At 47.7% G+C, this 13,103-nt stretch overlaps 1 protein-coding gene across 4 annotated transcripts in view; it reads right to left on the bottom strand.

Moving 5' to 3' along the window:
* Nucleotides 1-404: 404 nt before the first annotated feature.
* Nucleotides 405-13,103, bottom strand: part of COL5A1 (collagen type V alpha 1 chain) — a 168,518-nt gene continuing 155,819 nt past the window's right edge. For 2 of the 4 annotated variants that reach the window (XM_038165150.2, XM_072025329.1), the window contains exons 61-66: nt 12,934-12,987; nt 12,354-12,612; nt 11,894-12,006; nt 9,663-9,731; nt 5,943-6,176; nt 405-3,323 (exon numbers count right to left, since the gene is read on the bottom strand). In XM_038165150.2, coding sequence (XP_038021078.1) covers nt 3,177-3,323; nt 5,943-6,176; nt 9,663-9,731; nt 11,894-12,006; nt 12,354-12,612; nt 12,934-12,987 — 876 coding nt within the window. In that variant the 3' untranslated portion in view covers nt 405-3,176. Of the gene's footprint in view, nt 3,324-5,942; nt 6,177-9,662; nt 9,732-9,785; nt 9,855-11,893; nt 12,007-12,353; nt 12,613-12,933; nt 12,988-13,103 lie in introns of all 4 variants that reach the window. The other 2 variants (XM_038165149.2, XM_027471169.3) reach the window with 1 other exon arrangement.

Consider the following 13,103-nt stretch of genomic DNA (forward strand, 5'->3'; position numbering starts at 1 on the left):
TTGGATGTTGCTCCTGGGGTGGAGAACTGGAGAGTGGTGGCCTGGGGCCCTCGTCCTGATCCCAGCAGCTGAAGTCCCTGGGCGATGTCTTTGCACAGCTGGGTTGATCCGAGTTTGTCACTGGGAAATAGGATTCCTGGAAGGTCTCTCTCGGATGCCTCTGCTTTCGTGTTTTATGGTGCGTAACCTTTCGGTGCTTTCACCACTTCTCTGACGAACTCTTCACGTGCCACCGTGCAGAGGGGTCGTGGGGAAATCCCGCTGCAACCAACTCCAAGAAGACATTCACATCATGTTGGTTTAGGTGGAAACAGTAAACTTGATTTATTGAAAAAATCTATTACATTTATTCCTTTATTACACAGGTTTAAAATATTTAAAAATAGCTCTTATGGGCATTACACTTAAATTTTATGACATGTTTATTGGACTTTGAAGAAATGTACAATATGTCATTTGACAGTATATTTTAAAAAGGGCCTTATGTACTAATTTTTTTTTTTCCATAGGTTTTATTTTTCTTATCAACATTTGTTCAAGTCATATATTAAGGGAAGAGGGAAATAAAATTACACAAAAAGAATGTCTGCAAATACAAGTAGTAATTTTATTGCAATATACCGTAGCTAAGTGGTCTGGGGAAATCGGAACAGTTTGGAGCTCAGTACAATTACAACACTGTGGAATTCAACAGAGGATTTTTTTTTTTCTTAAAGCAAGGAAATAAAAGGAAAAAAAAAAAAAAAAAGAAGAAAAAAGCTCCCTTGATGAAAATTCATCGTAACAGAATCACATGACCTAGACAGACGCACACGTGTGTACATACATTGATATATGGCTTATCTGTTGCAGAGAGGAACGTGCAACCTTTCCTGACCTTCCCACTGTTCCCGGACAAGGCTCTCGCCAAGGTGAGCAGCTGAATTCTGCGATACACCATCATATGCTCAACTGCACTGCTTTGCTGCTGGAGTCTGCAGTTTTTAGGATAGCACCTTTTTCTTTTTTTTTTTTTTCCCCCCAGCGGGAAAAAAAAAATAGACAGAACACAACACAAGAAGGGAGACGGATGGACACGGCTCTTGCAGACCCAAAAGCACCACGCAGCGTCGCAGCTCCCGCCGCCGCCTTGAGCCAACACCACGGGCTCGGGCTCGGCATCGCTCCCTCCTCTGCTAGGGAAGGAGGGGGGAAAAGACATCATATATAGGCTCTTCTTCACAGTAAATGTGATGTCCTTTCCTTTACGGTGGCAGATCCCCCTTGGCTCAACCGTCGCTGTAATACTCCAGGCCAAATAATAATAATAATAATAATAAAAACCCTGCAACATCTATTTGCCAGCCAAGAGATCTAAACAAGGAAATGGCCAGGGAGAAAACAAACAAACAAACGGAGAAGGAAGGTGGTGTCAGCTGGTTGCGATCCAAAAATGCTGCATGGAAAAGAAAAAAAAAAAAAGAAAAAAGAAAAAAAAAAGCCATCCTGGCAGCAACCATGGGCAGACAAAGAGAATTGCACACGCAGCTTCGTCCTCGCATCCGGACAGCGAACAAATACATAAATTAGCACCACAAACATTCAGCAACTGAGTACAATCTGGTGTGATTACCACCATATAAAATGCATGAATATTTTTTTTTTTGAAAAAAAAAAAAAAAAAAGGCGTAAGCACATTTAATACTTTCTACATGGGCCATAAAAGCTACTGTAATACAATTAGAGAGAGGAGCAGACCTTCTACATAACGAATACGAAGGTGGCATGCATTTATAATCAAAGACTGTAGCAAAAGCGTGCAGTCTGCGTTGGAAGTGGCTAAAGCAAAGGCCAGTGGGAGACTGGCCACTGGCAGGGTATAACCAGTGTTGTGTAAATGTTACTCGAATAGATAGCACCACAGAAAAACATTTAAAAATAAAAAGCACCTTTTTTTTTTCTCTTTTTTTTTTTGTGTTATGCTTTACACTTGGTATTCAGAGAGGACAAATGGATTTCCCCTGCCAGTGCAATCTGCCGCTGGGAATAGATTATTATTTTTTTTTTTAACATTTTAAAAGAATGCTGAAGGAAAAAAGGAGGCGAGAAGAATTAACTTAAAACACGCACATTAAGGTAAGCAGGGGTATAAAAGGCAGAGATGCAAATGGGATTCTGCTTTTAGGTCGGCATTTTGTAGGAATCTTAGCAAAAAGTGGCTTTATTTTCCTTATTTTGGAGCGAATCCTTCCAAAGGCAGCAGTGGCCGAGAGGCTTGGGGGGTCCTCACCCCACAGAGCCTCGTGCCTGGGCACAGCCCCTGGGCATGGGGCAGCACCAGGGAGGGCGCGCGTGGCGGGGCTGTCATCGTACGGACAGGGTCACATGCATGTTATGAAGCCAGGAACGTTTAACCACTTAAAATAATATACAATACACATATTTACTTACAAACATACAAAAATATAAGCACCTTTAAGACACGGGGAAGAAGACGCCCGGCGTGGCTTTTAGCAACCGAATTGGGAGGGCGAAAATTTTGTAAAAAGTGGAATCAGGCGATTCAAGGGAGATAGTACGAATGCTGGAAACGGCCATTACATCTGCTTGCTAGACCCGATCCAAATCTCACAGAAGCCAACGAGATGACCATGAAGAACTTCAGCAGGGTTTGGATTAGAGCCAGGACTGCCCCGGTTTCAACGTCAAGCCGAACGCAGGAGTTTCAAGTTTGTTTTTTTTTTTTCCCCATTATTATTTTTTTTTCTTAGAAACAAACGATAACCTCCAGCCAAGCTCTTGATATCATCTCATGGCGAGAAGAAGTCTTTCACGTATTTCCATCTCCGGACCCCCTGGTGGCTGTGCAGAGGTGGCTGCGGGAGGGAGGTGACACGGGGACAGGTCTTGGGGCCACGCGTGCGGCCTCAGGTCATGCGATTCTGGTCTGTCGCGGGAACGGTCCTCGCGGTTGGGTTCGTGTGGGTGCAGCGGCACAGAGGAACTCGGGCAAGACGAGGAACAAAACAAAAGGAAAAAAAAAATAACCCATCGCTGTCCAGTTTCAGAACGTGCATGTGACAAGGAATTCTTTTTTTCTTTTTTTTTTTTTTCTTTTCTTTTTTTCTTTTTAATTAATTAAATGGCGCAATGAGGTTACGAGGTTGCTCATTTGGAGACTAGTTTTCAGGTGGCTCTTAGCCCATGAAGCAAGCCGGTCCCACCTCGAATCCAAATTTCTGTGACGCTTCTCCGAAGTCATTGAACATGATGTCGACTATAGGTACTTGCTCGACCTTGGGCGTGTTGATTTCCAGGACAGTCTTCTGATAGCCCTTCTTCGCCTGGAGGGGAAAAGGAGGAGAGAGAGGAGCTCTGGTGATGCCTCCAACCCCACACCAGCCAGTTACCATGAATGAGCATTCACTGGTCAGCTGGGAACATGGAGATGGTATCACCCAGGTATTTCCTGAGCCAATTCAGAAGCATCCAGCACCAAAAAAACCCACAAACATTTACCCTGCAAACGCACTAGAGATGCTCTCAAGCAGGATGGTTGGGGATCACTGAGCAAACCCTGAGGGGGACGAGTGGCCCGAGCACGGACTTTGGAGCAGAACAGCTGTTGCCATGCAGACAGAAAGCACAAACGCTGCCTTCAGCACATCTCAGAGCTGGAACGGGAGCCTGGTAAAACTGTTGTGGCTGTGCTATAGCTGTGTTGCCTCCCCGAGGACACGCATGGGTTGTTGAGCAAATGTGAGTGATTTAATTTGAATATATTAGTTTGACTATTATCCGAGCGCTACCGAAAAGCCCACGTTTAAAGTTTGATGGAATTCACAAGGTGATGTTGTCTTTTTATCGTGCCTGCTAGCCATCCAGTTATTTCTGAAATATAAATAATTATTGGAGGAGCAGAAGTGCACCCGGGGGCATACAAAGCTGCACAAACAAGTGAATTTATGGAGCAGCTTTTGGCTCTACCTTACCCTCTGATTTGTGTGTCTCAAAAGAATAGGCTATAGCACAGCTACTGAGAAAGGGCTGTAAGATCAGGAAAAACACATCCAAATAATGGCCCAGACATTAGCCCTGGAGTTCCTCCAGTGTGGGCTGCGGCAACCTCAATCATGGTGAGTGCGCAGGTCCTGTCGGGACCTCTGGCAGTGCTGTGTTGGGTAGGCAGGCCTAATTTTTCACTTGGCAGGGCTCAATCTTATCAAATCTTGCCTGTGTTTCAGGAAGGATGACCTGCTGAGGTCACGGAGATGGTGGAGGAGTGCAGGAGATGCAGAGCATCTTTCTACAAGGCTCTTTGAGCATCTCACGGGGACGTGGCTCTGCACTAAATCTATCCCTTAATGATGCAATGAGCTCCCCTGGCATTTTTTACATCCTTTTCAGAGTCTGCAGGAACTTCTCCTGCAGAAGGGGGCAGGAAGGAAGGGGCTGAGACCCGGCAGCTCCAAAGTGATGCCCAAGGAGCCAGCACACAGCTCCATGCCCCCTGTGGCAGCAACTCCAGGGCTCATCCAGCCTCCCCCTCTCCTCCTGACTCCCACCGCAGTCCTTGCTGCTCCCTGCCCACTTCTTGCCCCAGCCTTTGATTTTTGGCATGGAGACTGGTCATGCTGACAGCAACCTGTGCTGCAGCCTTCATTGCGAAGCAACCGAGCAAATAAAACCAAAAGGAGCGACAGACCTGTTTCCATGCAAATATCCCTCATTAGAGAATAAGGAGAGGAATGTAGGGCACCTGAGCGGCACCGCTTAAGCTGAAAGGATTTTCATCAGACACATCTGCCTTAAAATTTGCAATGTGTGATCTCGCAGCTTCCCCGAGTCTTAAGAAAGAAAAGGGAGGGGAAAGCTTTTTCTTTTTTGCTGAGGACAAGATGTGTTAGCAGGAGACCTGAAGTACTTGAGGATAAACTTCCCCATGTGACTTCTGAGTGTTTTCAGCAGAGGGATGAATGCCCTTTCCCTCTCTGCGTGAGTGTTAAAAGAAGTGATTCTAATTTGATTTTCCTCATTGCTCCTACAGTAAAAAATGCGTGTGTGCCAGAACAGAATCACTTTCATCTCAAATTATGTGGAGGGCTTTTGCTGTCAAACATCTCTATCTTTCAGTCCCGTGGGCTTCAAGCACTGCAGTTGCAGAGGGTGAGAATTATGCAGGCTTTTGCACCAGCAAACTGGATCTCAAAATAAATACAAGCGGCACCTGCTTTGCCAAATTTTCAGCTCCTGAGGGTAGATTGCTCAGAGCTCAGTCCCAAATCAGGTGCCCAACAGGAGGAGGAAGAAGCAAAGGCAAGATGTTGAGCCCCTATGGAAGATCTGGCCATTGCTCATTGCAAAGGCAAAGAGCACTGGGGGCTGCTTTGGCTCATCCTTCGCCAAGGGCACGGGCAGCTTTCATGTAGAGCAGGCACAGAGCAAACCAAGTGCTGAGCTGGACTCCTCTGGCAGCTTGGGGACACCCAGCAGGAGCTGAGGAGCAGCTGCACCCAGCACAACCCAGAGCCCTCCTGAGGCTGCCCTCAGCAGCGTGCCACCAGCAGCACTACCACCCCAACATAATGCTTTGTCTCCAAGATTTCCTGAAAGCACTTGCAAAATTATTATATCAAAGCTTGCAGAACTCCCCTGCACCTGGGTGTCATCACTCACACCTCCCCATGTGAGTCAACAGAGTAAGAGCAAAGGCAGGAGGGAACGTTTAAAAGCAAGCAGTGATTTTAGACAGGTCCCTTCTTCATGCAGAGCCAGCAACAAACCCAATAAATGCGGTTTCTAGAGGTGTTGCAGCTTCCCCTGGCCTCGAGCTGAGCCGTGGCACAGGGAATAGCAAGCTGGAGGTCTCCCACCCAGGGAATAACCCTCAAGGCCACCCCATGGCATGGAAAATTTGGAAGCGATTTGCTCAGAGATCCCTTCTGCGGGGGCTTTCCACGTACCGCGCAGCCGTCGAAGGCGGCTCGGATGTAGGGGTTGTTGTCGTAGGACATCTCCTCGTCGTTGGAGCCCAGGAAGCGGATGGCCTTGTCGTAGCTGTCGGTGGTGGCATCGTGCCAGGCTACGGACTGGTAGCAGTTGTAGGTGATGTTCTGGTGGGCCGAGGCGCTCAGGAGCCGGAGGAAAGTCATCTGCACCACTCCGATGGGGTTCCCATCCGAATCCACGTAGGAGAGCTGGGGGAAGTGGAGAAGGGGAAACACTGGGCAGTGAGAGGCAATGCAACCCGCCTGGGGGGCTCCAAGGACCACCAGTCTCATCCATCCTTATCCCCATGTTCACGGGCATCCTGCCCTCTGCTCCTGGACCTCCCCACCCCAGCGGGGCACGGATCCTGCTCCTGCCATGCTGCACGGCACAAGGATGCTCTGGTCCTTCTGCTGCCGGGTCAGGTTATTTTTTTTGCCATTTGGGATCTGTTCATGAGCTGAACTAACAAGGCTAACACGGGGCAGGAGGAGAAAGGAAAGGGGATTTTGGCCCTGGTTGCAAAAGGGTGCAGTGCTGAGCAAATTTGGGGATATATGTCCAATGGTTATTAAAGCCAATACTGAGCATATTTCTCCAGCTTTTGAAGAGAGAAGAAGACTTACAGAGGAGCTTGGGGTTTTATTTTCCTGCCCCATTTGACGCAATTTTTGACCTCTGTAGGTATTTTGCTCCACACACACAGGGGCATTTCCCATTCATCTTTCCTAGATACCAGTACAATGGCTTTTAAACAATCTTTGCAACCTTTATATAGAAATCCTGTTCCTGCCAAAAGGGGCTGCGTGCTGCCCTGGTGGAGAGGCTGCATCAGCCACAGGGAGCTCTGCTTGCTGCCCTTGGGGCATGGTGTGAAACGCAGAGCCACACAGCTGTGCCTGCACAGGGATTTGCTCCGATCTGCACATCAGGCTCCTTTTCTCCCCCAAGGGAGAACGGCTTCTGGAAATACGTTTCTGCAAAACAAGTTACTGAAATCCCCTCCAGCCCCATAGGATTCAGACTCTTTTTTGTGCCCCACCAAGGAAGCAAACACGCAGTGGGCCAGCCAGACCGCAAGTACAGACCGACTGCACTCAGGGTGGTGCCTCCAGCCATGGCCAAGCTACCAGAGCTGCTGCTGGAAACTGTCTCTACAGGCAGCTGACTTCTTTAGTAACAACTGGGGGAAAAACACAGCACAGAAACAACGCAGAGTTCTTCAAGGTACCATGAAACATCAAATTATGGCGCGAGCTGCAAACAGTAGAACAAATTTGTAACCACATGACAAAATCACGAGTAAAAAGATCATAAAAGTAAAGAAATGTATACCAACCGGTTGTCAGGATACCGTTGCGCTGTCCTCCTGAGAGTTAAATATGACTGACCATGAGAGAGCCACGCATGCCAGGTGGAGAGAGACCAGAAAACCACCAGGACATAGAAGGAGAGGGACACAAAATGCCAGCTACTTGGCACGCACTCAACGTCTCAGCTACCCATCGACCTGCAAGATTTGTTTTTCCTTGCACTCTTATTTCAAATCAGTGCTTGGCCTGGGAGCTTGGTTGCGTGCTAAGGGGTCTCAGTTGCTGTTCTGCCTCTGCAGGCTGCACGAGATTTGCAACCGGAGCCACTGGGAACCGGCTGCACGCACAAGGCTTGGCTGGTTCTGCAAAAATCAATCTTTTCCTTTTTTTCCTGTGTGACAGTATTTGCCTGTGGCAGGTGCCATATGGCATTGAAGGATAACAGGATGGGATAGATGGCAGGTCTCGTTAGAGCTACTGGGAATTACGGGTGTGCATGAGTAACGCACACGGGAGGAAAGCAGAGTCCAAAAGAAAACATCTGCAACCCTCTTATCCCTCTAAATGCAGGTTGGCTGCCTCATGAGAAATCCTGGGAAATTAACTCCAGGTACTCTGTGTCATTGATTAATGACAGTGGGGAAGCATCAAAACGAGATGGTTTCTTTGTATTTCATGTTTACTCTGTCCATCTTACTTCAGGTGCTCTCAGAAGAAAGGCACAACTTGGCCTTGGCACGACTGCACGCCTTGTGCGAGCAGAGATTCCTTTGGGGTGCCCCATAAGCAGCCCCATGGAAATCCTCCCCATGTTTCTGGGCTCCCCTGGGCTCAGCCCCAGAAAGGCTGGGGCTGGGCTGGGCACAAAAGCTCTAGGGATGAGCAGAGCACTCCAAGGGGCACTGACCCCCATCCTGCCAGCCTGTACAGACTTCAATTGATCCAGGCAAACATTTTCCCCGTTTACTGATCTCATAGCTCCAAATACCAATTGGTGTGAAATGGAGCTATTTTTTTTGTTTTAAACAAACTTCATATTTATGGCCTGTGTGTTTAACAGTTCTGTGGTTTGCTTAGGAAGGTCTTCTATGTGCTGGTGGCTTTTTTCCAAACAGAAAACGTGAAACAGGTAAAAAGCAAGAGAACAGCAACATGGAAAGATGGAACAAAGGGCTCCAAGTGGCACTGAAATTCCTATTTAGAAAAAGGGCCCTGAGCTCTAGACTGGCCATTCAGCCTCTAAAGTAGCTGACAAAGAGACTGGAAAGAAATAAACAGAAGCAGAGAAAATGGAGAGACGAAGGCACTTGTAATATTAATTGATGAAGTGCTCTGTGACTAAGCTAGGAGCAGTTGCCCTCCAAGGAGCGATGAGGCTGAAGCCTTGGCTTTGCGGCCTTGCCGGATGGTGCAGAAAAGCTGCAGAAGCCATACCCTTCTTGTGGGCAGAATCAGAGCAGACACGTTTAGTGGCGATGAAATGGGGCTTAGGAAAACAAGGCAGTGTTTTCCTTCGTTTGCTCTTTAAGGTGGAAGTTTGCACGTCCTGCAGGAAACCTCTGCCCTGGGCAGCAGGGCCATCAGCACCTCCACCTGCTTCTCTCCGCTGAGTATTTCCTCCTTCCCTAATCCTCCTGATTTGATTGAGCTCATTACATGCATCCTGCTAATCCTACAAGAATTGATACACAGGCGGGAGATTTCTGTTTCCGAAGGAGAGCTGGATCGTGCTAATCACTTGCTGATGGGCTCTGTGGGAGAGCAATCCATCCACCACAAACCTGCTACAGGACAAAACCCTTTTACGTGTTGCTGTCTTGGCTGCTTGCTGACATCAAGCATTGTTTGACCTCACAATACCCACAATTAAGGATTTTTTTAAAGGAAAAAAAAAAAAAAATCAGTAAAATTCCAAGCTACCAAGCTTGGCACACACTCACGGCTTGAAATCTTCGTTTGACTCAATGACTTCACCTCTCCCAGGCTCTGCTGGTGCTGTGGGAGCCCCCCTTTCTTCCCCTGGGGACAACCTGACCCAGTCCAGCCATGTGCAGACTCCCCAGCCCAGCCTGGCTCCACACAAGGGTTCTCTGAGGATAGAGCTACTCTCCCTAGGGACCGCAGCACGGGGACACCCAGTTTGCCCTTGTCACAGTGGGAATGGCTCAGGAGGCAGCAACACCCTCCTGCAGGGTACAGCCTGCTCGGGGCAAAACCCATATTGGGTTTTGCTTCTTTTTTGCTTCAATTATTCCACCTTAAATGTTTTAACTGCAGCTTGTGATGGCGATTAGTCCAGCATGCAGAGTGCAACAGGTCTGGCCATACCAAAGCAGGTAACGTGCTCTGATTCAGACGAGAGGGCCAGGGTTAGCCACTTACCAAAGACCCCCGCTTGTATTGACTATACCATGTGGAAGGCTGTTCTTTGGGCCAACGAGCCATTTTACTCTGTAAAATATGACACGGGTTAAAGAAAACAGAAAGCACTGAGATGCATCTTACCAGTTTACCGCGCTTGAATTCACTGAACCAGGAGCCTGGGTTTTCCTTTGGCCAAGAAGTAATTCTAGCCTAGTTTGTGGACGGCAAGGAGGGAAGAGAGAAAGAAAAGAAAAAAAAAAAAGAAAGAAAAAAAGTTACATTCAGTTCCATAAGTAGAGTCTGCAAGTCTTATTGAAAATGTCCGACTTCTTTTAAAGAGAATGTTTCCTTAATCCTTATAAATCAGTAACGAGACCAGCCGGCAGAGCCCTAAGGTGCCAGCAGCCTCTCGAGCAGAAGGAGATGCCACTGCTTGGCACCAGCCTCCTTCACTAAGGGCTAATGATCACTAACTCCGGATACTTCGGATGCCAAACCGGCAGTGCAGGCTGTTGGCAGGAGAGCTGAAAGGAAAGACATAAGGGGAAAAAAAAGGAAATATGAATAGTAGAAGTGCTGGTAACAGACAAGGCTGCTGTCACTCCAATGTCAAATCCAGATGCTGTGGGGCTAGGAAAGGCAAAGAGCACGCTTAAGGAAAAGCGTCCATCTGCCTCCTGCAGTTGTACAGCAACAAGGGGCAGCACAGGCTGCACGTCCTCCTGCATCGGTGCCGGACCATTGCACGTGATGGAGCTCCAGCCACCTGGAGCAGTGCAGGGGGTGACCTTGACAAGAAACGTGCTGTCAGAGCATCCTTTATGGCTGACCATCCGAGCAGTTGAAGCACTTTTCGCAGTCAGAGCACAAGGAAGGAGTGCAGCTGCCGTGTGCTCTCCTGGTTTTCTGAAACCTCCCTCGCTTCTGCCGTAAATCTCTCCAAAAACAATGGGCAAACTTTATGCAGGTGTCTCAGGATTATCCCTTCCTTTCCAGTCTGTGAACCATAAAGCTGGTCAGTGTGCTGCCACTGTGCTAGGGGTGGATGAAAGGGGAGATGTCAAGCCCTGCAAGGACTTATAATAAAACCACTCAGCCAACACTTCATGCTGCTGTGGTAGCAGTTCTCATCCCTCTCCATGGAAAACCAGCAGGCTGAGCCTTTTTCTCAGTACGGCATTACTGCAATAGTGTAGCACAGTTTGCATTTGGGGAGCATCAGAGCCTGTGTCCAGAAGAGCAGTTGGCAGGGGATGAAGCGGGGCCCAACAGCCACTGGCAGAGCCAGTGGGGCATGAATCTGCTATAAGATCATGGGCAGCACCCACTTTTTTTTTTTGCTGTCAACACTTTGAGGAGATCCATGGCAAGGTAATGCAAAGGAGAATAAATCTATTTCCTATTTAAACAGCGCTAACAAAAAAATCAGGGAATATTTATGCTCTGTTATTTGCCCTGCACTGGCACATATTTCTGGTGGATAAAATTCAGCAGGCGAACGGCTTCCACTGGAGTGAACAGCTTCATCTGCACCTAGTGCCAGCTGCAGCACAACTGTGACATTGGGAGCGCTCCCCCAGGCTGCTCTGCAAAGACTTTCAGCTTGGCCAGTGCTAGAGCTGACCCCCAGGGAGCAGGGAGAGCTGCTCCACAGAATAAGGTGCATGGCTATGGGGCAAAAAACGTGAGTATGGGTGAGCTATGCACATCAGTACATGTTAACTTAATCAATCTCGTGTTTCAGTGCCTGGAACAGTGCTGAGACTGGCTGAAGCCATTTAGGAAACCAGATACCCCCGAGAAGCAGCAGGGAAAGTTACAGGAGGTGAACATTTATCTGCTCTGCCTGAAGGCACAGCCAGGACGGAGGAGGCAGCGGTGCTTGCGCACACCAACGGCAGAGTGGCAGCCCCACTGCAGGAGGGAAGACAAGGAATGAATTAAATGTGGGGAGCCACAGCTCCTGCACCAACACAGTTCTGCCTTTGCAAAGGAAAAAAATAAGGTTTTAGCATTTATCATGCCTGAAAACATCTTCAAAGTTTAAAACTGACTTACTCAAAGAAATTCTCTTCGTAAACATATTCCTTAGTACTTTAAAAGCCAGCATTGTACAACAAAAGAACTGCTCTGGATTTTTACTTGCTACTGTTCAAATCACCTGATATGGATTCTCTGTGAATATTCACATTAGGAAACAACCTCTTACCATCATGATATAGGAGAAAAATAAAGTTGTATGGACTTACTCCTTCAGACTTCTTATCCGGGAAGATGCAAGTCTCTCCACCAGCTGTGAAATTACAGTAAACTTTGAAAGAGTCCCTGGAACATCCTTGGTTAGGATCAACCCAGTATTCACCTGGATGCACGACAGGGCAGAGAGGGGAAGAAAGAATCAGCACTGTGGAGGGAGGACAACGGGCGCTTCAACAACCATCTTAGTAGGTACATTTCATCTCATTCACAGGCCACTATTACATGTATTTTTTGGAGACCTTTTGTTCTGATCCCAGGTGATACAGTGGCACCTTTCAGGAATAGCTTTTTTTTTTTTTGCATCAGACATCCCCATTCTTCTCTGTGGGTGAGCTACAATCCTCATGGGACACAAGGGCCAGAAGTTCCCCAAATCTTTCCCCTTGACTATTCACTATTAGTGGGAAACCCACAGCATATTCCCTGTCCCTGCTCAGTTCCAGGACGCACCGTCTGGGAAATCCGGGTGACAGAGCTGCAGATCTTTGCAGGTACGAGCTGGGTTATGTTGAGTGCCCAACGGATGCTTCATTTGCTCAATTTCCAGTTTCAAGGAATTCAGTGAGCCAAAAATTTCCTCCATGCCATCTGCATAGTCCATGTAGTTGTCAGCGTTTCCATCATCCACCAGCTGGCTGGCATCGATGTTTCGCCTGGTCCTCTTGGAGGCCTGGATGGGCAGCGGCTGGATGACTTCTCCAGGAGGACCCTGAGTTGAGGGGAAAGAAGGTAACTTCTCATTGGAAAGGGGGAAGAGACAGAAGAAATGGCCAAAGCAGCCACCAGCACTGACAAACAGCACTGCAAGACAGGTAAAACACCCATGATGGTGCTAATGAAAACCCCAGCCACAAGGCATGAACATGGGTTTTATCTTCTCTTGTCCTCCTCCCATTACTAATTTCTCCCTTCACCTCCTTTCTTCCCTGGCAGGACCCACAACATCCTAAATCTTTACCTGGATATCTACATTACAACACCTGTTAAATCAGAACCTCCTTTCACATTTCATGCGATGGGCTGTACTTACAGGAGGCCCTGGGGGCCCAGGAAGACCAGATTCACCCTTTGGACCTGTTGGACCCTAGGTGGAGAAACAATGGAAAAACATAAATCACTCAGAAAAAAACAAAAAAACAAAAAAACACTTGTTACTGATACTGCACTACATTATTTCTTTTAATAGTCTCTAGCAGCAAA

The sequence above is a fragment of the Anas platyrhynchos genome, chromosome 18 (assembly GCF_047663525.1).
Source record: "Anas platyrhynchos isolate ZD024472 breed Pekin duck chromosome 18, IASCAAS_PekinDuck_T2T, whole genome shotgun sequence".
NCBI classification, from domain to species: domain Eukaryota; kingdom Metazoa; phylum Chordata; class Aves; order Anseriformes; family Anatidae; genus Anas; species Anas platyrhynchos.